Here is a 27,389-nt window from a genome sequence, read left to right on the forward strand (position 1 = left end):
CAGTAACCTATGTAATAAAACAAATATTGCTTTTACTCCGCCAAGAAATGAAATTAGCTTCTCAAAATTGGTTTTAAGTATGCTCATGTAGCATATGTAAATACATTTTTAGTGATTACTGTACAATTTGGTTCTAGACACGTATGTCACCATGTAGCTGCCTTGCTCCGTAATTGCAATACACCAGTTCTCTCTTGTAGAGTATATTCTTGTTTTAGTTACTATTATACACGTTGCCATATCATTTACATGAGTTTTTGTATTTCTACCAGTGTAACAGCAAAGAACAAAGAACTGTTATGTCATGGGGTTCCACATAACATGCTGGACCATGACATGCACGCATGTGGGTGCAATTGTAGCAATATGTATACTTTGATGTTATGCAAATTCCAAACCTTTGGTTGTAGTCAATGTTGTGTTCAAAATAAAGGGGAACCCCGAGATTGAAGAAGAGGACATGATGTGGGAAGACTGTCCAATGGCTGAGTACGTCAAACTGCTCTTTGAAGTCCATATCTAAAACCAAGTGCTAAAACTTGTTACTTAGAAAAGCTACTCTAACCCAAGCACTGAGCTCAAGTTTGTAAATCATGACCTGAGGTTTGTTCTTATGAAAAGAATCAAATTCATTTCCCAATATATTTTACCTGATAATCAGCACCTTTGTAGCTTAACACGGAATGGATTTAGTGCAAAATATCTCACAAGTGATTTGCATACAATGCAAGTTATTCGCTATTCATTAAAAAGATAGGTATTCACAAAAAGTATCATGTATTATTAACGTACTGTTCAGTTGTCAAACTGGATAGCACCTTTTCTAAATTTCATCTTTCACTGACCACTGCTGCAATCTAATAATAGTTTAATGTGACATATTTGCTATAGTGGACTTCAGCATTGTTACATAATCGTTAAGTTAATTTTTATGTTTGATCTAGATAGTAACAATTGGTAAACTGTATTTTTGTGCACCCTTCCCTGTATTTTTTAACAATCTCAAAGCAATACTTCATTCTATCTACAAAGTTTTAAGGAAAAGATTAAAACAAAGTTTCATATGCCACAAAAATAAATTTTATTCATAATATTTTCTACATGCTAACCTAGATACTAGAGACCAAAAATAGCCACAAGATATCTGAAGATTGTAATAATAACTTAAGACTGAGTAAGTTCACTGTTTACTCTGCATCAAGCAGCAACAGACTGCATATGGCACAAGCAAGGCAAGAAAGGGCCTAAACTAAGGCCAGATGTTTATTACTGTTAACCAACTTCAAAGGTCAATGCCTGTCCTGGATCTCGAAGTGGAATCAAAATGCTACTTGCAATATCCAATTCCCAATTCTTTTTCTTGTGGGTATAACATGTCCTTGTGCCATGCACAGACCAACTTAGGCTGAAGGGTCTACCTTACTTTGCAATACTCAAACTTTATTGTATTGTAACTTCTTCCTACCTTAACTCTGCCATTCTCGACATAAAACACACTACTGTATTATCCTCAGGAGCACAATCAGAGTAACAAGATACATAGCAATGATGATATCTTCTTAACCTCTGGTGTAAGGAAGTCTAGGATTTTCTCAGGATGACACAAAGTTGCTCAATTTTTTTTGTTGTATTCCTTGAAAATGTAACATGTTCATCAGTCTTAAACTTTATGAGCCACAGAAGGATTTAATCCTAAAAGAACTTTATACAAAAAGCCAATCCTATGAAAATCCTATTTATTTAATCTTCAAATTATATTCTACAAGGAAACTGACTTAGATTGTAGTCTACGCATCTCATTCTCTCTATCTCTCTCTCTCATTTTCTCTCTTGTGGGATTGGAAAACTGGGCTTCTTCTGTAGGCAAAACATATTAAACTCAAGCATGAGACAAAGCAAACTTTACTTAGCAAAACATGTACCTAACCAAAATGAAATTTGTTAAAACTTGGGTTTTAAAAGTACTCTTAAAAACAAAATTTGACTCGGTATCCTAAATGCAGACCTTTACCTACTAAAAGGAATAGATGTAGATATTGTATCTGCACAAAATGGAACACCTACTGAAGCTCACTCCTCCAACACTCACTAGATTAGAAATGAGTGGGTTTTTGTACATCCACCCAATGCATACATAGAAATCACAAATATCAGGTAACATAGGATCTTATAACTATCAACAAGGAGAGACAAAGCTCTGCAAATTCATGAAGTTTGGGCCCATAATCCATATTTTGATGTGTTTAATCATAGTTGCATATAAGTTGTCATGATATCGAGCAGGTGGGCAAGATGGAGTTATACGTATATACTGCCTGCTGTCTCAAAGCCATTAAGCAACAGTTTAGTAACCTAAATAAAAAAAGGTGTCCTGTCATTTTCAGGTGTGTCAAGACATGCACAAAGTGTAAAAAAAACCTCACCAAATCCAATATGTGTCGCAAGTCATTCTTGGTAAGAGTGTAATTGTGAAGTATATAATCTTCAAGACTTACCATTACGAAAAATACCTATCTAATAAAAATGTTTATTGCTATGTGAAATCAGTGGTGTTGCAACACTTCCTCAATTTGACTTGTTTAAGAATAAACATCTTCAGTCACTACACTCATACCAAATCCTCCATTCTGGCAAAATTCTTTCGTTGAAAAAGAAACAAATATTACCTTTAGCAGCATAGGTATCTCCTTCGACTGTTGCTACCAATGTCTGGTTGGTTTCTTATTTACATTTACATATTGTATCTATCAATATCAATGTGAAAATAATTACTGTTTTGGAATGTCATTTTCACATGAGTACAGAAAAACTAAGGCAGTCCCTGGTTATCAGCAGACTCAGTTAATGGCAATCCATTTTATGGCGCTCATCTAGAAATGCACCAATTTTCGGTTGGCACTGATAATAGAAATATGGTGCCATAACATACCTAATATAGGCGCCATTAACCTGATATCGGCACCATAAATGAATGAGTTTCGGTTAATGGTGGTTTTCGCTCATCAGCAGCCCGCCGAGAATGGAACCCCGCTGATAACTGGGGGCTGCCTGTATTGTACAAATAATATACAGCATAACATTACAGTGTCATTTATTACAATTTGAACATCAAAGTCAAAACTTTTGGTTTATCAAATTACATGTAACATATATTATCTGGGCCTGCTTTCCTAGCTTCTCAAAGTCATTCATTTGCTACAAATAAAACCTAAGAAAATGCAAATGAAAAGCACATCATAACTACTATGAGAAATTACAAAAATATCAATACAACAGATACCAGCAAAGAGGATATACCAAACGTAAATGGATGTTGCCAGACATTACCTTATTTCTCTCTTAATGATAAGGTCACTAATTTACAACCCAAATTTAAAACCATGCCACTGGGTTTAAAGCCTCATACAGTGGGCAACGAAGGCTTTCATGCTGATACCACAGCAAAGGGTACTTTTAACAAACTATTTTACAGTAAACTGTCAATAATCTTTAAAATATGTTATTATTATGTGTATTACACATAATACAGTCAATGGACAGAATAATTTTATGATGGTGCCAAATATCATTGAATGCTATATTATTGTCTATACCACTTACATATAAATTTCCTTTCCTAAAGAAAACTGACCATCAGTTTTCATGAATTTACTGTGATCAATTTGAAACTTTCAAATTTGGTAAATGTGATGTCAATATTAGCACAGATATGAACTTCCATATTCTTTTTAAGCAGTTGCAATTCATGCTAACGATAAGATTCCCTTGATAAGTAAAAGAATGAAAGCTTACAAATTATAACACTTATCCTACCAAACCAAATTAAAGCTATGATTCTATCTGGAAAAGTTTTCAAGTTTAGTACACCTACTCCTTTCACATTTTACAAGGGTTCTTGTACTCCATCAGTGTGATGGTATTCTACTGGAACAAACATGATTACACCATGAATTTTGGCAGACTAGACTACAAATGTGACAGAAGATTGTAAATATATTTTTTTTAATATGACAAAATTTTTTAATGCATGTGGGTTATATATTATGCCAATAACAAGATTATAACAAACTGATAAGTGACATACACCAGTTTCAAATAATTTATACGGCCAAAATATGTCCCCTGAGAACCTACAAGTTACAAGCAACAGCAAATAAAAATTCCCGAAAACTGAAATAATAACACCAAAACACTGACCAATATCAAAGATCAGATACCTTGAACACAATGAAAGTTACAGCATTCACTGGTCCATTTTTGGATCTTTTGTTGAACAAGTAAAAAAAATCTAAGTCAGATCCATACCACTGGAAGCTCATGCATACTAGGGTCAGGAACAGTGCAATATGTTAGCCATTATTTTTCTGCCCCCGCCTTTAACTCTCAGCTAATGCTGGTACCCATTTATCAATGTGAAATGTGATTTTATACAATAGTTGCTTTTAAATCTGTGGTATCTCTTCCATTTTTCTAATGTTTTCAAAACATTACAAAATAAAACAGTAAAGGACCTTAATGACAGCAAAGAATGGGGCCCAAATCCAGAACTTTCCACCAGGAAAATAAATTCTAGGGTCTTTCAACCTTCTAGGAAAGAACCTGTAATATCAGCAAAAGACCTTCACAGATCACACTTGAAATGAAAAGAACAGGAATTCTCAAAATAACCGCAAAGTTAAAAATACATCTATGAAATTATAAAATAGAAGAATAACTCTAGCAAAACACATTTTCATTACAATCTCAGCACCCAAAGCTCAAGGTGGTGTTGTTATGCATCAGTTTTATCTCCAACAACTGCATGGAAAGTATTGATACAATTAACAGAGACTTAGCCAATTACTGTATTATAATGGACAACAAATGGATTTTCACACATTCAAAGCATCCAAACAAACATACCTTAAAAGTTCAATGTTAATCATTTTCCCTGCAATGCTACTTCTTGTAAATGAGGAAAGAGAGAGAGGGGATTTCTGGCAATGTCATTATGGCTAAAGTTCTGAAAAGGAAAGAGAATCTGCTACCTGCAGTAAACCCAGCAAATTATTAATGTGTGTGCTGGACCATAGCAACTTGCCTGACCACATAAGAACAGTTTTTATACAAGAACTGTAAAAATAAAAACACGACCTTTAATGCAGCTAAAATATTTATGCCATAAAACATAATACTAAGCAAACTGCAATTACCACTACACATTTCTTACATTTTCTCAACATGCAGACTTTTGGCATGACTCATTTTGAACTGATACAACAAATTGTGCTTTGCAGTTAATCCACATTTCTCTTAAGAAACCACTCTGTTGTTATTCAAAGCCCCAATATTGGCAATATAAATAGAAACAATGTTCCCTCACCATGTAAGTACAAATGCACTCACTATAAATAGTATTGTTTTAGTTTTACTGATGGTGTACATGATATCCCTCTTTTGCAAAATGTATACAGTATATTGTATTTATCAAACAAAATACATCCATGAATACAAAAACCTTACACAATATTAAATAGATTGATCTTTAATCATTTCAAATTCATAAAGGTATGTACACTTGGATATCTATGCAAAAACAAACAGAAAAGAGTTACAGGCAACATCTGAACTCAATTCTCATATATTCCCTCATCAAATAAATAAGTTAGGATTACATATAACACAAGACAAAAATATAATGAAAAGAATCACAATCAAACTGTAATGTATGAAAGTGCTTGAGAAGAGAAAAATGCTACGAAGAGCAAAAGAGAATAAATTGACAAGTCTGACCCACTTCTCCAAAACGCGATGAAAACAAAAGGCAGATATTTAATGCAAAAGTAAACAAAAAGGAAAGATCTCTCTAAATTGGGCTTCATTGTGACAATTATCTGAAAAACCCCAGAGAGGGAAGTATATGTATATCTTCAAAACTTGAAGTCTAAACCACAGATAGGGAAGTATATATCTTCAAAACTTGAAGTATATAGTTTTAGTGTGGTATATGCACCTTATGACACGGAGTGTACAACCAGATACCAGAAACAAAGATGAACCCTTAGGAAAGGTCTCTTTGTGCCGAGTTATTTTTCCCCTTTGCATTATTAATCATTCTACTCCTCCCTAAACTGATAGCCTAAGTGAAACAATGGAGATTTATCAAAATTTACAGCAAAAAAAAAAAAAAAAAAAAAAAAAAAAAAAAAAAAAAACAAAAAGTGTAATGGCTATGACATTCACAGCAACTAACTTTTGTAAGACATATCACAAAGAATGTGAACAAGTCATGCTACTATGCACTGCAGCTCTTATACTTTATCACTAAGTCTGAAAATAAGCCACTCTATTCTCTCTCAAAGAAGCCTTTAAGAGTACGGTTTAGAGTCTTCCTATCTTGGTTATAGCATAGCACAAGGAAAATGTCATATTGAAGGAAAATTTTCTAAGCAAAATGATCCAAATCAGTGATGCCACTACTAAAAAAGGAAAATACTTCAAGATATCTGGAGCTAGAAAGACAACAAATTCAATCATCATCCTCTTCTTTCAAATAGTAATCAGCAATGGTAAAAACTGAACCTCTATTGTAATGCAATAAAAAATAAGATAAAAGTTGAGACTACATTTGCATTTAGAATAGAAAAACTTGCTAGGAGATTTGGAAAAGATTACAGAGAGCAATATACAGAGAGCCTCATTCAACATTCATGACTACTTGCTGATGCAGAAGTGTCAAATTCACTTACTGTATTGATATTGAAAATGTGAATTACATTTATATTGAGAAATATGTATTATAATAAACTTGAATCAAAAGAGAATGCTGTTTTCACTGGTAAAAATTCCAAATTATTACATAATAATAATAGAAGGATATTGAGCTACACATCCACAGCAGGAATCTTTTTTTTTTTTTCATCAGAAAATTTTCACTAAATAACATGAAAAATGTCAATAAATGGATCTTTACACTTTTAACACACACTGCCTTTTGTTACAAAACTAAATGCAAATGGAGAAAGTACCATAAAATACTATTAAAGCCAGGACAAATGCTTTCTCAAAGGATACAGGAAATGATGGGTTGAAACAACCATAGTATTTTAAAGAATTCTACAACATTTGCCAAAATTAACAACTTGAGGAAGGATCATGTGAACATACTCCTAACAAAAATGCGTGAACAGGTTTAACATAGGCTGCTGTACTTATCCATAATATTCTTCTTCACATCTTATGATTTGATCATGTAGATGAAGTACTGATTCCCACCTTATACCATACAAATGAAGAGAAGCAATACATGTGGCACAGAGCGTTTATACCAGTACATTTTCCATCTACATAAGGATAAACTGATCCACAAAAGTTCAGAGCATTGCTTTATTAAATGACAAACCTTCCAAAATATATACTATGCATTAAAACTCAAAACACACTCATTTCAAACATACCATATGACTAGTAATTCTAAGCATTTAATTGAAAGGATGAGGACATGACCAATCTTTAAAAACTCACTAATAAATGCAATTTAGTCTGTTACATAACAAAAAAAGTATAAAAGAGAGACCTTTCAATGATGTAAGTACAAAAATACTGCTAGCTGATGTGAACCAACTTCAGAGAAAGCCGAACAGATTGAAAACCGCCACCATAATGACAGAAAACTTATTAACATTATCGAGAGAGCAAAATAAGGGCAAGTTTTCTGTATATACACTGCCATGTTCAGGTTTGAGGGAGATTTGGGATAAAACCCAGCACAAGCAAAGACAGACAAACAACAGGATATCACCACCTGAATTTTCTAAAAGTATTTTTAAGAATCTAAGATTTCAAAAAAACACTCAGCTAAACAAAAAAATATCAATATTGACAAAATAAAAAGGAATGGTATTCCAAAAGTAAATATGAATTAAAGGCCTAAAGCAATTTCAGGGATAAAGAAGGAAAACCTGCTATTACTGTACAGTATGTATTTGACTTTTATGCAAAACCTGGTTACTTAAGAGCAAAAATATGTCACACATCTTATAGCTAATACAGACCAGTTACTTGTTAACCTGCAAATCCACAAACTAAGTACAGCAACTCTACTGTATCTTACTAGGAGTTGGCATCAAATTCCTGCATGTGTGAAAATTTGACAAATCAATACAAATAACCAATCAACTTTAACTTTCCAACAGATGGAGAAGGAGCTCAAGCAGCTAAGTAATTATTTTTTGTACAACAGTTGAATGACCAACAATGTTATCAATTTGTACTCTATAAAAAATTTGCATTCAGACTTCCAAAATTCCTGCACTATGGCCACAATAGGTGTTACAACTTGATGACTCCTCTAATCACAAGATCAATTTCAACATTAAATGCTAAAGTTCTGACCAAATGAATTGCTTCTCTCATTGCATACTGAGTAAAGCAGTACTTGCATCACAGACAATTAAGAATCCATAATAAAAATAAAATGTGAAACACTAAATCTCAATTATAACTGATTTCCCTAAATACAGATATAGGAATGTTCATATAACAAAGGTACATCAAATTAAAAGATACAAAATACAGTCTAGATGATATGCACTACATAATTATCAAAATAAATATTCTAAAGACAAAGTCTTCGATCACATTAAAATAAGAATACGAGAAAAGTTCACCCTTATATTCTAAAGTCTACTTAAGTGTATTAGTATAGTAATAACCTATCAATGACTCTATAAAGCAACTTAACTACATTCACAACATGGAAGAAAAAGCTTGGCATCATGTCCAATACCTTAGCTGACTTATAAAACAACTCTCTCCCAAAGAGAGCAAATGTTTAGCTAGTTTCTACAACCACTTAGTCCCTGTATACTGAAATGGCTGTAGACAAAAAATGAAAGCATAACATCAGGATGGTTAAAGCAGCAATATTAATAAAGTACATACCAGGGAAGGGGATTGAAACACCAGTGGAGACCTTCCAGTCCTTAACCATTAACAGGTGAAGTGAAGAGGGAAAGCAGCTAAAATTTCAGTTACATGATGCAAACATTGATGATATCTACAACCAGACAGCCCATGTAAATAGTACAAACAAAGACTACCAATGATGTCTGTTAAGAGAATAATGCAAAAACTATGGTTTTATAGCAAGAAGGTTTTTCACATATATTAATTAATCATAACTACGTATGCCTACTATCAAGGTCTATCATGATTTTTTCAGGATCACCAATCTTCTCTGCCAGACAAAAGTAGATAGCCTCACCACATGTGCCTGCCTTCTTACCAACTGCTCATATGTTTGCTTGAATCATCACTTAAGTGGAAGGCCTATATGCTGAAAGTCCTAAAGTGTTTCACAGGCCTGTAAGGTCCAGCAAAGTACTGGAGGGTTATACAGAATCAGGAACCGAGTCTCTGGTAGCTTACAGGTTTGTAAAAGGTATAGCCAAAACACTATAAAGCTTTAAAAAAGGTTCTTAATTCAGGTTTGAGTCTTCCAGAATTGGAAAGGACACTTACCTTTAACATCAGACATAGTAGCCAAACCTCTGAAAACTATGTTGCTCAACAGGGCTACAAATAATAAAAGAATGAAAATGATGAGTTCAAAACCTCTTTTCTCAAAGGCATTGCTTGTCATGACTACTGGTATGAGTAAATAAAAGTTTGACAGTAAACATTATGAGTAGACAGTTGAAATAACGTCCAAGAACAAGTGATGCCATAGGTCTAAAGCACACCACTTGATGTGTTACAAGTCACCTCACAGATAATTTTGCATATTTGGATGTTTTGGAAGATGGTCCGGTTCAAGAGATGGTGACATGTTGTTCCTTATTCTATGATGTCAAGGACTCTGTCACCTGATGTCTTCAAAGGTTTCTGTCTTGACCTTGACCAGGTGAATCTAGAAAAATCATATCCTTAAGAGAAAGGGGCCAGTGTTTTTTCACTACACCAGAGATCAGAATTCTGCTATTGTGAAGATAATGGAAGAATTTCCACTGGAGGTTGGCCACCTAATTGGGATGCCTAGAAATAAGTATACAGTATATTTTTTAAACAAGTCTTATTAAAAAGGATTGCTGCATCAGCTCCATTAATTTTGTATAGAGTCTTCTCTATTTTCCTCATCAAGGATTTCCCAGTGTTGCTAAATCTGGCAAGCAATGTGCCAAAGGGGATCGTCAAATCCGGTGGAGTCATTTTGACTTAGTATATCTATTACTGCTACTATTACAAGTTGCTCTGTGTGTGTGCGTGTGTGCGTGGAGGACTGAATCTTGGTGGCAAGTCCTCTTTATATCATGGTCATGTGGGTGCTCACAGATGCTTCTGTAGGATCCTGGGGATATTCGACTTTTCATTGGCTGGCGGCCAGGCGTCAGAAATGCTCGAGGTGCGTTGACCTTCTCAGGTGTGTTGCGTCATCGGGAGCTGGGTTTTCATTGGCTACACAGTATATTGAAATGCCTACAAGAAGTTATAAAATCTGAAGACCAAACATACCTGATCCAGGTATGTTTGGCAATGCTCAGACCATCAGAAAAAATATGACAATTTCTGCATCAAAGACTGCATTCTGAAATGCTTTTCATAAAATTGCATATGATTAGACTTCTCCCAGATCAAATGGGATGTGAGGTGCAGGGAAAACCCATAGAAGAAGAGCACAAGGATGTTTCAACAACAGAAACACTGATACCATTACTATTCAGTCAACAAATACCCATGCTGAATATTCCAATCTACAATTGCGTTGATACTGAAGCCAGACTGAATACACAACCTGAAACAGGACAAAATCCCACTAAACAATCATGCGCCAATACCTTTACCTCCATCCTAAAGGTGCATTCTACTATCCCAAAACTCTGATTACTAAGGATGAGTAACCCTGATGTTTGTTGGTCTCAATATTGTGGACAGGCAGCCACATAAACCAAGGTGAATCTTTTTCCGGCAATGATAGTGGATGGGGCTTGCCTCCTAATAGGAGGTTGTGATTGAACAGACTCCTCTTACAGTGACAGACATCAATGATAAACTAATTAGAAAAAATACTATTACAACAGTAATTACTGTTTTGCAGAAATAAAGTAGTCCATTTAAATCAAACTCACACAGGTTAAAATCAGGTGAATCCCAAAATATGACCAAAAAATAAAACAAAGAACTGAAACAAATTTACTCCTTAATCTATTACAAAAACTTGAGAGAAGGTCAAAATGATGTCAATAAATGAAAATTACCACATAAAAACATAAAACAAGGAAGCCAAACATTATGAAATAAATTGCAAAATAAAACTCAAATAAATCCACCAACTCCAAGCTGTACTACAGTACATCAGAGGAAAGGAAAGTGATAAAAGTAATCAGTAACTTATTCAAAATCACAGCCAGTTAGCATCTTACAATGAAAAAAGAATTGAATCTAAAAGAACTATATTGAATTATGCCAAAAAAAGGTGAACTATGCACAAAATACTTAATGATAAGGTGGAATGAAAAAAAAAATTGCTACACAATTAAAAATCAAAAGGCAGCAGCTCACTGGTTGTCCCTAACTGGCATCAGTATCAACAAATAGCACCGGCAGCTGAAAACCTAATAATAATATGGGGTGTGAAGCAATCCAGAAAGAAATCACCAAGAACAGTGGCTGAGCATGTTGGCAGCATTTCAAGACAACAAAAAGCTCATGTGTGGTGAGACTACCTTCTGTACGGCATGAAAAATGGCTGATGATCCTGGGAACAATGTGACTGTGATAATAGGCATACAATACACTTAATGGGATTATGATAAAAAAATGTTTACAAGCTATAATCTATTTTTATTTTTCATATATGTAATACTATTGTCCATGCTTGGTTACACAATGCTAACATGTTTCTTATATAACAACCTGAAGGTATTTTAATCAGGTGATGATATGTAATTTCTAGATTCCCATAAAAAGTAAATTGGCTGAATTAGCTCATGGTTTTAACAACACAATGTGACACAGGTAAAATTATATGATATTTTAATATCTTCGTGAAGTTTGAATGTTATTGTGTACGGGACTGTGATACTAAAATAAACAATTGCCTCAAAGCACCATGGAACAAATAACATAATGTCTCCTTTCTAAGAATAAATGACACTTCTGAGTCAACCAACTGGCAATACTAATTTTTCACAACTTGGACACAACAATGATCAATATAAATTTTTATCTGTACAAGAATCAGAATAATATTCAAGTGTATGATTCCTTGCAATGCTAGCACAGAGCAACAAGCACTGTTGGTACCAAGCAAAGCACAAAAATCTAGAGCTTCACAAGGGCAGCCACATTAGCAACAAAACCACCTCATCTTCATAAGCAAAGGTTGATTAACACTCTTACATGAGGCTGCATGCAATGGGACAAACTTATATGTAGCAATGAAATGGTTGGTCATCACTTTTTGAAACAATATGGACACCACATTAGAATGCTAAAATTTGCAAGCACTGCCAGTCAAAGTTTTCATGTTGCATACAAACAGCAATGTGAAACATATACAAAGGAAATAAAGTATACCAGTGTTTCTGTTGCCAAGGTAACTCTGGTGTGAACAGCAAAGCAATGTATTTTGAACATGATAACCTCTAAAGTTCCTACCCCTATTCTTAATGCTACAGCCTGTCTGGAGAAGCTTAGTTCTATGTTGCCTAGGTCAAGAAATCTATCATAGGTTTTGCTCAACATGTGTGTGTTATCTTTGAGGGACTGAAAAGTTAGGTTAAAAAAGGGGGAACATCTTCATATTTATCCCACAGTTACACCATTAGTACCTTGGAAGTTATGACCATTATGAAAAGTTACAGTTATAACCCTGACATTCACCCACAAATCACAAAGAAAATGGGTAGGGGGAGGGAATCAACTTGAGAATTATCCATGTTTAAAAACAAAGCCCTAGTCTAACTGATTAGGCAAACAAAAGTCAACTTTCTATGAAAGCCATAACACAACTGTGACTATATTATCTGGCACAAGGAGAGACAACTGGATACTGATAACGTGTTGTCTATACTTCTGTATACTGCACTGAGGTGAGCTTACAATCTATTAATATTTATGCTTACATGATTTTTTGTTCTAGGGAGAGGAACATGATAATATAAGTTTCCTGTGGTACAGAGACTAACCTTTGCAATGTAAAGTTCTAAGTACAAGAATGCTCTCTGTCTCGGCAGATGTTTCTATTGCAGAGGTGGGTTGTGCATGATACTACATGATTATGATGATGATATTCATGAAAATAATGACAATATCATTTACAATGTAACATGGTCTTTGTCTACTTACTATACACCATGCATTATACTTTACCTAAGTCTTATTTGGATCTGTCTCTAAGTTAATGCAGAGTCAACAAAAAAATAGGTGGGCATTAATATCTTGTAAGACAAAATTGAATTAAGATTAAAAAAAAAAAAACATTTTGTGGAGATTCCAGTTGCAATCTATCTAAGCATTTCCCATGGTAAAACATTCTGGACTGCATCAATGCACATCTGAAAATGGGAACACAGCAAAAGTGATGTCCCCATCATTTGTATGTTGGCAAATTCCAAAGCCTACATAAATTACATAGCTTCTAGTGTATCTAAGCAGGTTTAAACACTGTCAGCTGTACTAATGGCTACAAAGGCCAGCAGCTTTTAGCAGCACTGGAGGAAGAAGATGAAGGAGAAAAAGGATTAAGGGATACTTCCGTCTGTCCTCCATCTGCTACGTAATCATAATAATAAGTAGGCGCACAACCACTTGACTTACTTCTTATCAGGTACTTTTAAGCAGCCCTATTCCCTCATTAGGTGACTGCGTATTAGGCTAACTGTATTTCACAGTAACACACTACACATGGTGCCATAATTCTGTCGGCACATACCACAAAGTTGTCTGAGCCAAAGATGGCTGACCATCACGAGTTATATTCCCTTCGAGAGAGAAAAAGAAAAATAAATAAATGACCCTTAATAGCATGCCATAACAAAAATACTGCTTAATGTATATGACAAACTACAGGGCTCTTGCCAGCAAAAAAGTGGGAAATAATTATGTACAAGTAAATCAATCGAACGACTTCAATCCAAAATTGAACCTATCAAATGACTGGATCCATAGAATCTATCATAATCAAACATAACAGGCGTGTACCATTGCATACACATTTTGCTTAAATCTCTAAACATATAAATCTAGCAAGCAACACACTTGATGAATCCTCAGTCTTATCAATACCATTTTTTTTTGCAAAGACAATTGTACTATACCAGCACCTTAAATCAATAAAATTCCCCTGAAACAGCTTTTAAATCATCACAGGCTACTAAGACTGGACACAAATATACAGTACAGGAAGAGGTATCAAGCAAGCCGCCTCCCATTTCCAGCCTTCACCAACGTCATCACACGGAACAAGAAGAACATGAACAAGGAGAAGAAACAATGACGGCTGTGCACCTGCTCTCCTCCTGCTTCCATTAATAACAAGAATAACTGTCAAATTTTCCCAAAAAGCCAACCAGAAGGGCTTAAAACATTCCACTTCAATAAAATCTTTGAAGTTTCGCATTGTGCATCGTCATCAAAAAGGATAATATGTGCGACATCCAAACATACTCTCGGCTGTGCACATCTCTGGTACTTATCCTAGGGGAGACTACAACAATCAAATGTAGTCTAACAATTATAATTACATCCACAATTATCCTTTAAAAATAATCTTTGATTCCTAAGAGAACAATAACACCAGCTCCTTAGCCATTACCTGGGTTCATATTACATTATGTATCCAATGTCTACTTTCCCATTATTCTTAATATAAATAAGTATCACTATTTCTATTCAACTTTTCATTTCTTACTAAAGAAATGGCACCTAATTCTCTACATAAAATATAGATATATATATATATTTATAGATATATTATAAAATCATGGTTTCTCAATTTAAAAAGAAATCAAACTTTGGTAAAGACATGACAATAAAAATAAAGTCTAATTTTGACTACCCAATATCACTGGGGAATGGCTACTCTAGCACAATAATGGTTACCTATTACATAATCATAAACGTTAGTATATTATTAGGCCACTGAATATTTGTCATATAGTTCCCAGCTCACAAACCTGGTCTTGGGAGCTGGGCATATATATGTAACGTCAAGACATTTTTGTGTTTGTGTGCAAGACATTTCTTAATGCTCAAAAGATCTGAAGCTTCATTTCTCATCAGCAGTTTAAAGTTGTTGAGTTTGTTGCTAATATAACGCTTTGAAAAACAATAACATCCTGCAGCTAACATATTCATGATGAAGTTACAGCAAACTACAGTCTCTGCTTGCTTTAAAAAAACCTGCAAAACTTAAACAGCAACATTCATGGACTGCTACTCATGCTAAAATCTTATCAATTTTTAATTTTAAAAGAAAACTGAAAAAGTTTCACACCTTGAAGCTAAGCAGCAAGGCTTAGCATTTAGTTGAATCATTAAAAAGAATACCTGCTAAAGGCAATATTCTAAAAATTTTGTTCACAACAAACTGCTGTACTACAATATACCTTAGCATTCCTCACTTGACATATGTCTGTAAGGAAGATGACACAAAAGCATTTTCTTTTGGAAATGTTCAATAGGTAACAAGTCTTGGCGCACCACTTAGCAGTATCAACTGTCCTTTGTCATTTTCACTCTCTCCTCGTTCTCTTCGACCGACCAGGGTGCGGACTTTCTAGCTCATTTCCGCCTCTCTTCTTAGTTGTCACCTGTAAAATTTGTATGAGTGAGAAAACTCATTGCCTGATTTATGAACTCTAGACAGTCAAGCCAAACACTGAGGCACTTTTGGCCATTAAGTAAAAAAATGCAAAGATAGTTTGACTGGTTGGACTGCAAGATAAAGAGATCCAGAATATAAAGATGATGAAATACAGGGTGGGACTAGCAGAAACCCCACAATTGCAAAGAGATGTAATAGTTAAGAGAAGTTGGAAAGCAAGTCTAAAGAAAGGAAGCAGGAACAGGTAAAATACAAGGTTGAAATGTGAGTGCAACTAGAAGATGAATAGACACTGCAAAGACCCTTTAATAATGCCTACTGTTCACAATGTAAGGTGAACTGGCAGCTTTTCCCCCCTACAGGAAGTGAGAGAAAAAATACAAGAATAGTTTCTATCACAAATTCATAATGCTAAATAACATCATTAAAAGTTCACACCATTTACACAACTACTCTACCTCACTATTAAAAGCCATGATGAATGTGCAAGTAGATGCATATCATAAAATAATCTGATATTAGCAAATCCATGACTCAAAGAAAAACCCAGTAAATACCTGTGACTGTGCAGTTAGCTGAAGAGATATTGCTTGTGAATTCAGCTTATCTGCAAGCAACAGGTCCCTCAAGCCTCGCATTTTTGCTGATGCAAGCTTGACTAGTGGCCAACGATGGAGAACTTCACTTGGGTCAATATCCTGAAGAACCAAAGGAAAATATGCCTTCATGTTAATCCTTGCATGGAAGGACACTACTTTCTTACCTTGAATAAATTATTTTTATTGCCAAATCATTCAAAATGTTAAGAATGTTAAGGCAGCCAAACCTACTATCAACTGAAACTCGACACTATCCGACACACTCAGACCAGATACCAAGGCCCCAAAGATAAATGGTACATATTAAAAAAAAAAAAAAAAAAAAAAAAAAAAAAAAAAAAAAAAAAAAAAAAAAAAAAACTGGAAAAATCTGCTCTCTAATACTTGGAAATGCTGTACAGCCTCAGGAAAATGTTGGTAACACTGTTTACACCCCCAAATGACTAGGAAAGGGTTTTGGGGGGAGTGGAGCTTTGGAAAAGTTTCCAAGGGGGGTCAGATGGCTGGGCACCATGGGAGAAGAGAGCAGTAAGGTTGAGTAGAGGAACTCACTCAGTGAAGGGGGTTGTTCAGGACTGGGTGGAGCTGGGGAGCAGTTTTCCTGGCTGGGAGGGAGTGAGGATATAATGTAATCAAATGTAATCGCAGATTTAAGGGGGGGGGGGGGACCTGGTCACATGTGGCCCCCAATGAATATATAATAATGTGTAAATCTCAAAGCTATAATTAAATTTTGATAACGTGTACCACTGCATACAAAAAAATATTGAAAGAAACACTGAAAATTATATAACTTGTTTTTTCTTTATGCATGTATTTAATGCTTATATTTGACAAAGCAACTTCACCTGCTACTTCTTTGTAAGCTACAGCTGTTGGAAACAATGTAACAATCTTCATAACTGTATATTTCTCTCTCTCTCTCTCTCTCTCTCTCTCTCTCTCTAGCACATACAATATGAATGTCCATATGATGTACAGTGGCCCCCCCGTATTTGCGGGGGATGCTTACCAGATCCCCCCTTGAATAGTTAGAACCCGCGAATGTTTGGAACCCCTATAAAAACGCTAAAAACAGCCTATTTTGTTAGTTAAAACTCAAGAAAAACCCACTAAAAATGTTCATACTTGTTTTTTAGTAGTTTTATCACAGAAAGTGCATATGATGATGAAATCGATAAAAAAACCAGGAATTTGTGGATATTTCTCATAGAAAAATACCACGAATATGTGAATTTTCCGTTAATAATGCGGGGAAACGTTCCCAAGAGAAATTAGCGAATGTGTGAGTCCGCGAATTCGGAGAACGCGAATACAGGGGGTCCGCTGTAAATTGTATTTGTGTACACATATATGTGTGTGTGCTTGCATATATTGTATAAATATTGATGTATTGTATATATGTACCATTTGTGTGAACACACAAATATGTATATGTATTGTATGTGCATATGACGTAAATTGTATGTCTGTATACATATATACATGTGTGCTTACATATACTGTATAAATATTGATGTGTATATATACTGTGTGTGAACACACTCACACACACACACACATATATATATATATATATTACATATATATGTATATGTGAATCACGAAAGTTTGGAACATATATATATAATATATATATGACTGGTAAAAATGTTGTTACAACAGAATTCCATCTAATAAAAGGAGCCCATAAAAATGCCAAAATATAGAGAAAAAATACTAGGCATATATTAGAGACTGCTGTCTCCCTCTTCAGGTAGATGAATAAGAAAAGTTACAGAAAAGGTGGTATTATACCAAGAGATCCTTCCACAGGTAAGCCAATTTAGGTCACTCCCGCTGATAATCTTCCTTTAATCCTCTTAAGCGTTGGTTGAATGAAAACTTTGTCAATGACATCTGTACCCCATTAACAAAGTTTTCATTCAACCAACAGAGGATTAAAAGAAGATTATCAGTGGGAGTGACCTAAATTGCCTTACCTGTGGATGGATCTCTTGGTATAAATATCGCCTTTTCTGTAACTTTTCTTATTCATCTACATGAAGAGGGAGACAGCAGTCTATGAAATATAGTATTTTCTCTCCATATTTTGGTGTTTTTATGGGCTCCTCTTATTTTATATATACAGTATATATATATATATATATATATATATATATATATATATATATATATATATATATATATATATATATATATATATATATATATATAAAATCCTAAGTGGCCCCCATGAAAGATTTCTTGATCTGCCGCTGATGTAATGTTGGATGGATGAAGAGGGCTAGAGCTTATTTTTATTTCCTGTTTTTATGTTATGATAATTAATATTGAATTAATTAAAGGTCATGTACCGTACCGACATATGGTATAGAGAGAGAGAGAGAGAGAGAGGGAGCGAGAGATAGAGAGAGAGAAGAGAGAGACGAGAGAGAGAGAGAAGAGAGAGGAGAGGAGAGAGAGAGAGAGAGAGAGAGAGAAACTTCAGTAACGCTTACATTGAAGCCCATACAGTAACACACTTTTCATTTATATTTTACACCAGTACAGCGGTCCCCCCATATTCACGGGGGATGCGTACTAGGCCCCCCACCCTGCGTATAGTTGGAAACCCTATAAAAACGGCGAAAACAGCCTATTTTGTTAGTTAAAACTAAAAAAAAAAAAACACTAAAAATTTTTTATATTTGGTTTTTTTAAGTTTTATCACAAAAGTGCATTTTATGATAAAAAAAATGTAAAAAAAAAAATTTAAAAAGGAATTTCTGGATATTTCTCATAGAAAAATAGCCCGAATAGATGAATTTTCCGCGACTAATGCGGGGTAATGTTACCGAGAGAAATCTGCGAATGTGTGAGTCCGCAAATCCAGAGCACATGAATACGGGGGTCCATTGTTTTCATATTTATACTTTTACTGTATGTCCTTTTTTTTTCTTTGTGCCACAAAAGATAAAACCCTACTGTGTGAGCAGGGTACACACACACACACACACACATATACACAATCCTTTGCTGGTACTGATGAACTTGCTGGAGCTTGTTTTGTTCAGTACTTTCACATGTATGATTTTCCACATATGTACTATTAAAGGATATGTACACTACTGTATTGTAACTTGTAATGGAATATATCAAACACAAAGAATAAAAAGGAAGGAGAGAGAAAGAGAGAGAGAGAGAGAGAGAGAGAGAGAGAGAGAGAGAAAACCGAAGTATCACTTGCACTGGAGCTTATTCATAACATACGCAATCCTTCCCTTATTTTATTTTAATTCTAAGTTATTCTTATTTTTATTTCTACTGCATTTTCTTATTTCTTAATCTTTACATTCCCCCAAAAATAAACAATCTTGTGCATATGGCATGTATGTACGCACATACTACTCCACTTCGGCTAGTAGAAAGGCTTAAGTTATAAGTAGCACAACATATTACCAATATCTAACAAATTTGCATTTTAAATATTTTTAATAAGAGACGAAATATCAAAAGTCATAAAATATTCTCTTGTGGACTGTTATGTGTAATAACCATACTTAACCCTTTGTGGATGATTAATATACATACAGTAGACTTCCCTTATTCGCAGGGATGGGTACCCCCCCCCCCCGGGGAAAAGCTAAAATCCGTGAATACTTAAAACCCCTCTAAAAATGCTTAGAACTGCCTATTTTGCCAGTAAAACACAAAAAAGACACTAAAAATTCTTTATACTTGAGTATTTTAATAGTTTTATAACAAAAAGTGCATTTAGTCACAAAAATTATATGGAATACAGTAATTTATGATTATTTCTCAATGAAAAATACAGTGAATAGGCGAATTTTCCACAAATAATGGGTATATGGGTATATACAATCCATAGAAAAATCCGCAAATAGTGGGGGTCGACTGTATATGTTTAAATATAGCTCTGCGGTAGAGTCCAGGTATGTATTTAATTGCCCGCTAAAAGTTCTGAATGGAATTTGCGCGATTTTTCTTGTGCGACACTTTTAGAGTATTTTTTTTTACAAATTGGCAACCAGTATACCTACCCTCAGGCATCTCTGAGAGAGGGCAAATCAGTCGTACCTTAGCAGCGATATGATCAGTCATCAGCATCTTCCTTCGACCCCCAACATAGCACCTCTTGCGGACTTGGCGCGCGTTTGCGCGAATCCGATGATGATGGTAGTGTTCGCAGAAAAACAACTAAAAAGAGGTCCCAAACAACTTCAGAAATAAATGGAACTTTACATTCATTAGAGATATTTGATTATAAAGATTCCTATGGCAGTGAAAGGTATTATGAAAAAGATGTTCTTGAAGGGTTGGGATGGTCGGATAGTGGAGATGAAGAGCTAAATGACCCTATGTATCTATGAGAACAAAATGATAGTGATAGTAATGCAGATGAAGGAGATTTTACTGGTGACGAAGAGATGATTCTTTGAGGGAGAGGGTCCATTCAACAAAGCAGAAAGCATGGCAGGGTAGGCTCCTCCTCCTCCTCCTCTCTGAGCTCCTCTTGAGGAAGGGGTGGTGGTTGTGGTGTTTGAATGCAATGGTAGGTTTCAGAAGCAGATGATGGTTGGATTGATGGTCATGATTATATCCCAAATAACTATGTATTTACTGTACTGGGTTAGCAGGAATGACACATGATAATGAACTAGACCCAGAAAGCAAAGAATCTGAATATTTTTGCAAATATGATGAAGTTGTAAAAGTCATGTTTGAACTGACAGTGGGGAAGATGACGATATGGGTAGAAGTTTGATTGCAAGAGATTTTTGCTTTTCTTGCTCTCACTTACTCATGCTTCAAGTTTCAAAACATCGCACGAGAGATTATTGGTCAATGGATGCACACATTTACACCCGAATATTGTCTAATTTCATGCCACGAGATAGATACCGACATTCATCGGTATTTCCATTTTACATACAACACTCTGAGGGATGCACAATCTATTATTAAGTTGTGGAAAATTGGGGGGGGGGGGGCGGGGGTTTGTTAAAAGGGCTGAGGGAAAATGGTTTCAAAAACAATATTTTTATCCCTTCCAAAAACTGGTTGTAGATGAAAGTTTATAGTTTTATTCAAAGGTCGACTTATATTCAAACAATATATAAGAACAAAAAGAAATCATTTTGGGATACAAATATACGGTAGACCCCCACCCCCTTATTCAAGAGGGATGGGTACCATAACACCTGCGCAAATAGCTAAGATCCGCAAATACTTAAAACCCATCTACAAATGCTTAGGACTGCCTATTTTAACATTTTGATAGTTAAAATACAAAAAAAAAAAAAAAAAAAAAAAAAAAAAATGCTTATACTTGAGTTTTTTAAATTGTTTCATCACAAAAAGTGCATTTAGTCACGAAAATTATATGAAAATCGAGTACAGGCAGCCCCCAGTTAGCATTGGTATCAATTAGTGGCATTTTGGTTTAACGGCACTTGTTCAATATATTTATAACTGGGTTTACCCTCCATAGGGTTTATAGTACTGATGTCTGGTTATCGGTAGCTTAAGCCGAGTGCTGAGACCGCCTCATAAAATATGGACAATTTAATATACACCTTTTCCTTGGCTCTTTTAAAAAGTTATCTTTTACTTCGCTGTATCCAATAATACTGTATGTAGTCTTACATTACTACTATATCATAAAATATACAAGCAAACCGATCACATTTTGGTTTGGAAAAATCAGCTGAGAGCAGAAGTAAGATTATTCAGAGCAATTTTCTTGCTTCTATTTTGCGTAAATTAATCTCTAGAAACTCTATTCATATGTGACAAGGTTATTTTTCATTGTATGAGGTGTTTTTAAGTTGAAAATTGACTTAAATATACGTGACTCGACTTAGTTATTTTTTTCGTTAATCCTTAATGGACGGATTACTCCTACGGAGCAGTAATAATGGGTTTGGGGTGGTGGACGGATCAATCCTATAGATAATCAATATTATGCATCATTGATTTCAAAAGAATCGGGCGAGAAAGAGGAGCCAAATCTTCTATATATAAATTCAACTAATGGCAACTTTTACACAGGGTAATACCACAAGTTTGGCATCTCAGGACTTTAGTTCCGCTTCTGACTTGAAAGGGGAATGTACTGCATTTCTGTCTCACATGATCTTTTTTTGTAAATTTACTCTTGTCTTTTACAATAGTATATCAGTTGTAAATGTGAAAAAATAATTTTGGCAAGAGTTTGAGGCTGCCATTAGAACAGTGAAAGAGGAGGAGAAACTAATAATAGGAGCTAATATGAATGGCAGGGTGGGAAAGAGAAGAGATGGGTATGAGGAGGTACACGGAGGCCACAATTTGGAATTAGAAATGAAGACGGGGATTACTTATTGGAGATGGCTCAGTTTTTAATTAGCATGTATGAACACATGGTTTCAAAGTTAGGTAAGTACTTGATATGTTATGAAAGCAGAGGTGTGCAGAGCCAAAATAATGACATCATGGTTAGAGGAGCCAACAAAAGCAATGTGACAAACTGCAAAGTGATCTTGGGAGAAGTGTGTGTTAAACAGCATAGGTTGGTGGTGATGGATTTTAAAATGAGAGGTAGTAAACTCAAGAAGAGAAAGAAAAGATCTAGAATTAAGACTTGGGACCCTAAAGGAAAAAAAGGGGGAGCCATTTTGGAGGATTGTGAGAGAGAGATGTCTGGAAAGGGGGAATATAGAATTTGGACAGGGTAACAGAGTGGAAAATATCTGGGCAGACATGAGAGAAACGTGTGGGAGAAGCAGAGAAACTGGTGGGAAGAACCAGTGGATATGGAGTGTCCAGGAGAAAAGTAGTGGTGGAATGGAGAGGTGCAAGAATCAATTAAAAGAAAATCAGAAGCATTTAAGGATTGGAAAGTAAGGCATGCACAGGGTACAGAGGTAAGGTACAGAGAAAAGGAAAGAGAGGCGAGAAGGTGGGTAGGTATGGCTACTGGAAGGGTGGCAGAGCAGTTGAATGAAAGACTAGGAACAAGAGAAGGAGAAAAGGATATTTATAAGATTTCAAACTTGAGGAAAAGGCAGAGACAGGATGTGGGTAAATTGGGTGTCATTAAGGATAGTAATGAAAATATATTGTAATGGGACGAAAAAATTAAGAAGAAATGGAGAGAGCACTTTGAACAACTGTTAAATACTGAAAATGAGAGAGAGGAGATGGGGGGAGCACAGAGGGTAGAGGGAGCAGTGATGGAGATGCAGGATACAGAAGTGAAGAGAGCATTAAGGAAAATGAAGAATGGTAAATCACCAGGTCCATCGGAATTCCAAATTGAAATGATCAAATTAATAGGTACAGAGGGGGAAAAATAGATGCTGGATTTATTAAAAAACTTTATTGTGGCAGAAGAGAAAAAAATGCCAAGGAACTAGGAGGAAAGCCTATGGTATATATATTATATATATATATATATATATATATATATATATATATTATATATATATAATATATAGATATATATATATATATATATATATATATATATATATATATATATATATATACAAGTAGAATGGAGATATCATGGATTGTGTTAACAACAGGGATATTAAACTAACAGAACATGGATTAAAAGTTTTAGAGAGAATACTGGATGAGGGATTAAGAGAGATTGTAAAGGTTGGGAAACAGCAGTATGGATTCATGAGAGGAAGAGGGACAGTGGATGCCGCCTTCACAGTAAGACAGCTACAGGAATGGATGGCTACAGGGAAACCAAGAGCTCTATTGTGCATTTATAGACCTAGAGAAAGCATATGACAGAATCCCAAAAGAAGTAATGTTTTGGTACTTAAGGAAAAGGAAAGTCCTAGAAAAGTTGGTTGGGCTGGTCAAGATGATATATAAAAGAGCGAGCACAAAAGTGATGGCAGTTGGAGAAACAGAAAACTTTGAAGTTAGTTTTTGATTACACCAGGGGTCAGCATCAAGCCCATTTTTGTTTGTGCTGTAATGGATGTGTTGAGTGAAGAGATCAGGAATGAACAGCTGTGGGAGTTGTTGTACCCCAATGATCTGGTGATTACTGCTGAAAATGAGGAGGGCCTCCAGAGAATGCTGGAGAGTGGCAGGAGTCTTTAGAGAGGGGTGGCTTAAATGGGAATGCGAATAAAACAGGTCTTGCTGAGCAGTAAGGAAGATAGACACAAAATAGTGATACAGGAAAGAAGCGGTTCGATTATAAAACAGGCAGAAAAGTTTAAATACTTGGGATCTACTTTAAGCCAAGACAGAGGGTGTGAGGCTGAAGTTGACAGGATAAGAGCTGCATGGGGGAAGTGGAGGGAGGTACCCAATCAAGCTAAAAGTCAAGATATATAACACAGTGATATGTGTATGGAGCAGAAACATGGGCTCTGAGAAGAAAATAGGAAGTAAAGCTTGAGAGAATAGAGATGAGACTGTTGAGGTGGATTATGGGAATATCACTGCTTGAGAGATTGGAAAATGATGAAATAAGAAGGGCAGGCTTAGTAAAGATTACAGAGGTGATAAAGTCGCGATTGAGATGGTATGGGCATATGTTGAGGATGGATAATGAGGAAGGAGTGAAAAGGGTCTGGGAGGAACCTGTCAGAGGAAGAAGATTGAGAGGGAGAGAGAATTATGAAGATGGCAAGATAAAGTGAAGGAAGATTTGGACAGAAGAGGTTTGGTGGAAAATGATGCCTTTGATAGATGGCTGTGGAGAAGGCGTATCAGGCAACCGACCCCTTCATGTAGTGATAACGGTGGGAAAGAAGATCAGTTGTAAATGTAATTTTGCAAATTGCATAGAAATATTGAAAAAAAAACATGTACAAATAAAAAAAGTTACTGAATCTTCGGTCTCGGTAAATTTACTTTAATATTTTTTCAACAAATATGCTACGAATTTGTTACTGATTTTATTTCTCATTTGTTTAGATAGTGTGTGAGCTATAATTATAATTTTACAAAATTAAATTAAATTATTTGTTAGAAAAAACATATAAGTTGTTAAAATTAATGACTGCCTTGTAAAAGAGGCCCGCAACGAGTTGTAGTCATTTTCAACTTCTCGTGGAAGGTAGGGAAAAATTTTTTAAATTTTTTCTTTCACCATGTGCTTTTGCGTATCTTTCTCTTTCCATTGATGTGTTTTTTTTCGTAAATTTGCCGACCTCAAAGTTTTGCCAGCATGGGGTGCTGCATGTCAATTTATTACCCCAGCTCCTATGGGTTAATAGATGGATGTTGTCTAGTTATCGGTACTTTGTCTAAGCGCCGAGAGACCTTCATAAAATACAAACATAACAAATATGCACCTTTTCCTTGGCTCTTTAAAAAGTTCTGCTTTACTTCACTGTATCCTATAATACTGTATATAGTCTCTTATTACTACATATAGTATTATAAAATAGAAAGCGATTTATGTTTTGGTTTGGAAAAATCAGTTGGAGCAGAGGCAGGTTTATTTTGCCCTATTTAACTTGATTCAGAGTGATTTTCTTGCTTTTATTTAGCGTAAATAGATCTCTAGAAACTCTATTTATATGGGACATGGTTGTTTTTTGTTAGATGAAGTGCTTTAAAGTTGAAATATGACTTAAATGTATACATCTTGTTGTGAACTCTATTATCTTTTTCATTTTAATACATGGTGTCGGGAGCATGTTTTTTTTTATAAAAAAATTATTCTGTTCATTATTTTCATCCTATTTCAAAATAAAACAAGACTTACGTATCTATCTTTTATTGGCGTGAAAACAACAGTATTCTTTATTATAATACTTTTTTCTCACTATTATTTGTGGTCGAGTTGCATCCATGTTGCTGATGCACAATAATTTAGTCACTGGCAGTAGGAACATTTTCTTTTCTCAGCTTCATTATTTCCTTGCCAATATTTTCTCTATACCAAATATGTAAAGGTATAATGTAAAAATATATAAATACTGTTCTACTTAATTAATGTTACTTGCAACATAAGTATGGTAATTTTTTACTATTGTATGATGGCTGAAATGCAAGCAAAACATTGTTATTAACAGATTTGGTTTGGTTGTTTTAGCAAAACAACCGTTTTCATTCAGTAGCTTGTGGCCGTAGCATTCAACCCTTAAACGAACCCTTAAATGCCGAGCCGGTATTTCCAAAAGTGTCTCCCGTATGCTGGCAGAGTTCGCAAGTGAGCGCCGAAGCGGAAAAAAGATTTTTTCAAAAAATCACAGCACGCTTAATTTTCAAGATTGAGAGTTCATTTTTGGCTCCCTCTTTTTTTGTCATTGCCTGAAGTTTAGTATGCAACCATCAGAAATAAAAAAAATATTATCATATATAAATATTAGAATATATGACAGTGCGAAAAAAATTTCATAATTGTATACAAATCGCACTGTGAGCAAAACGGTTAAAGCTAATTAGTTACTTATTTTTTCGTTGTATTGTAAACTAAATTGCAATGATTTTGGTATATAACACATTGTAAAACGATCAAAGCAACACAGAGAAAATATTATCACAATATGATGCATGAATTCGTAATGCGTGGACGTAAAAAAAGCAGTTTTCAAAAATTCACCATAAATCGAAATATTGTGCTAGAGACTTCCCGTTTGTTGCAAAATGAAGGTAATTGATTGAATATTACTAGACTGTAAGTGTTGTAGCCTACAATTGCGTTTTTCAACCATTTCGGTTGAGTTAAAGTTGACCGAAGGTCAAATTCTTTCTATTTATCGTTATTTATATGAAAATATTTCAAAACTGATAGAAGCTACAACCATGGGTTGTTTTTCGTTGTATTCTACATGAAATTGCACACATTTTCAAATATAAAACTTTATGTAACCAATCGGACAAAAAAATTAATGATTTTTTCAGAAGAGCTACAGCGCGGACGTAAGGAAAAAGTTTTTTTCATAAATTCATCATAAATCGAAATATTGTGCTAGAAACTTTCAATTTGTTTTAAAATAAAGGTAAATGATTGAGTA

General features: G+C 34.9%; 1 protein-coding gene across 4 annotated transcripts in view; it reads right to left on the reverse strand.

Moving 5' to 3' along the window:
* Nucleotides 1-1,057: 1,057 nt before the first annotated feature.
* Nucleotides 1,058-27,389, reverse strand: part of LOC135200249 (menin-like) — a 143,650-nt gene continuing 117,318 nt past the window's right edge. For 2 of the 4 annotated variants that reach the window (XM_064228712.1, XM_064228713.1), the window contains exons 9-11: nucleotides 20,485-20,604; nucleotides 16,363-16,503; nucleotides 1,058-15,791 (exon numbers count right to left, since the gene is read on the reverse strand). In XM_064228712.1, coding sequence (XP_064084782.1) covers nucleotides 15,714-15,791; nucleotides 16,363-16,503; nucleotides 20,485-20,604 — 339 coding nt within the window. In that variant the 3' untranslated portion in view covers nucleotides 1,058-15,713. The remainder of the gene's footprint in view (nucleotides 15,792-16,362; nucleotides 16,504-20,484; nucleotides 20,605-27,389) is intronic. The other 2 variants (XM_064228714.1, XM_064228715.1) reach the window with 1 other exon arrangement.

Source organism: Macrobrachium nipponense, chromosome 26 (assembly GCF_015104395.2).
Source record: "Macrobrachium nipponense isolate FS-2020 chromosome 26, ASM1510439v2, whole genome shotgun sequence".
Taxonomy (NCBI): Eukaryota; Metazoa; Arthropoda; class Malacostraca; order Decapoda; family Palaemonidae; genus Macrobrachium; species Macrobrachium nipponense.